The sequence below is a fragment of the Fukomys damarensis genome, unplaced genomic scaffold (genome assembly GCF_012274545.1).
Source record: "Fukomys damarensis isolate Sample0158 unplaced genomic scaffold, DMR_v1.0_HiC HiC_scaffold_34, whole genome shotgun sequence".
Classification (NCBI taxonomy): Eukaryota; Metazoa; Chordata; class Mammalia; order Rodentia; family Bathyergidae; genus Fukomys; species Fukomys damarensis.
This window is the reverse complement of record NW_022900946.1, coordinates 21,229,578-21,231,711: the sequence shown is the minus strand read 5'-3', so window position 1 is coordinate 21,231,711 and position 2,134 is coordinate 21,229,578. Positions and strand designations below refer to the sequence as shown.

At 55.2% G+C, this 2,134-nt stretch overlaps 1 protein-coding gene across 1 annotated transcript in view; it reads left to right on the top strand.

Annotated features, from left to right (window-relative positions):
- Window positions 1–1,862, top strand: part of Syngr3 (synaptogyrin 3) — a gene marked incomplete at its 5' end in the record, with an annotated part of 4,131 nt that extends 2,269 nt beyond the window's left edge. The window contains 2 exons of the mRNA XM_033758553.1: window positions 107–252; window positions 329–1,862. Of these exons, the coding sequence (XP_033614444.1) occupies window positions 107–252; window positions 329–538 (356 nt within the window). The remainder of the gene's footprint in view (window positions 1–106; window positions 253–328) is intronic.
- Window positions 1,863–2,134: the final 272 nt, after the last annotated feature.

Below are 2,134 nucleotides of genomic sequence, written 5' to 3'. Positions count from 1 at the left end.
ACGCTCGCCCTGCGCGGGGCTGAGTTCCGAACCGGCGCGGCGAGGCGCAGCGTGGACCCTGAGTCCCTGCTGCTGACTGAGCGTCCCTGGCTGTGGGCGCCGCCCTTAGGTCTCTGGTCCTTCCTGTGGTTCGTGGGCTTCTGCTTCCTCACCAATCAGTGGCAGCGCACCGCGCCAGGGCCCGGCACCCTACAGGCTGGGGACGCTGCTCGGGCTGCCATCGCTTTCAGCTTCTTCTCCATCCTCAGCTGGGTAAGTGTGGACCCAGGGGGCGGAGGACAGGAGCGCTTCAGCCGGCACAGCTGACCCGCGTCGCCCCCTCCCCCAGGTGGCGCTCACTGTGAAGGCCCTGCAGCGGTTCCGACTGGGCACCGACATGTCACTCTTCGCCACAGAGCAGCTGGGCACCGGGGCAGGCCAGGCCTACCCCGGGTACCCGGTGGGCAGCGGCGTGGAAGGTACCGAGACCTACCAGAGCCCGCCCTTCACCGAGACCCTGGACACCAGCCCCAAAGGGTACCAGGTACCTGCCTATTAACGGCTGGCAGGTGCAGGCAAGGGCTCAAAAGCCACCCCACCAATTCAGGCCCCAAGGCCTCCTGGGACCTCCCTCAGGTCCTGCCCACCCAGAGCCAGGGACACAAGGGGTGGCCATTGTGGGCTTCCATGGGCCAAGTGGAGGAAGCCCCTCTGGGGTGCCTGGGCTGTCCCCACCAAGCCCCCCTAGCAAGAGGGCCCAGACCTGAGATCCTGGAAGAGGGCAGCACAGCCTGGGATGGGCTGGGGAAGAAGAGGCAGTTTCTTCTTGGACTAGGCAACCTGGGGCTTACCTGTCCACTCCACGGTCAGAGGTCCAGCTGTCCTACACAGCCTGGTGCTGGACTTCCGAGGACCAGGGGGAAGGACACTAACCTCACCTTGAGGCCAGAGATTGTGGCCACCGTTCCCATCCCCAGTACCTGTGGATAGTGACTATCTTTGCTGCTCTGTTGTTTTGCCCTCTTTGGAGCCTCCCTTCATTTTGACTCATAGACTCTAGAGCAGCCTGGCCTGTTAGTGTTGTGATTGTGGTCAAGTTTTCAGGTTTCATCTCATAGTACCCCATAAGCTGCCCCTCTCTGTGGGCCGTTCTGGCCAGGAAGGCACAAGACAGCTGTGGGTCCTGGGCAACAACCCCTCAGTAAGACCCTGCCTAAGGGAAGAGTGGAACACCTGGGTGTCAGGCAAGATAAGCTTTTCTCATCAGGAAAGAGTCCTAGAGGTTCCACCTGCCAACAGTGCCCCTGAGACAGCCATTCCTGCAAACTGTCTTACCTTGGCTTCCTGGACCAGTTTCTCCCTCCCTAACCTGCACCCTGTTTTAAGGCCCAGCCCTGGGGGGGTTCCCATGTATAGCTGACTATTCATGCATTGCACAAAGCTGGCTTTTCACATAAAGTTAAACCAGAAACTTTGCCATATTTCATTCTTACAGACAGATGCCTCCCTCTGGAGTTGCGGTTGAGTGACATCTCTATACATTGTAGCATAGAACAATTATTTAAGTGATATTTAAGTGAATATGTTTACAGTTTTTGTATATATGGATCTCTCTTCTGAAAGAACAATCCATGATTGTGTATTTTCAGTGTCCCATAATCTGACTACAACTTCTTTACAATAAAGATTGTAAATGCATTGACTGTGATCTGGATGCTCCTAGAGTCATTACTACCCCTGCCCTTCCTGGTACCATGGGCTGGGGCCTCAGGACCCAGAATACAGTAGTGAATAGGGAGATGGGAGGTTGGTCTGACCTCTAGGTTCTGGGAACCCCAGTCCAGGTCCCCGAATTGATCACACTGTATGGGTAAAAACTGCCACTCTGAGCAGGCTGTCTGAAATGCTGGGGATGAGACAAAGATCACCCTGGGGGATAAGGGACTAGAATACTTCTGGGCCCTAGCTCAGGATTTATTGTTATGCTGTGAAAGTGTGATATGTGTTCTTCCCTACCCCTTACTCTTCCTAAAAATCCAGATATATCATTAAAGCCAGGATGCCGTGACTGCAGTGTCTCCGAGAATAAACTGGGTGAGAAAATACAGCTGTTGGGGATCATCACAGAGGGACAGAAAACAGAAAAACTTCCAGA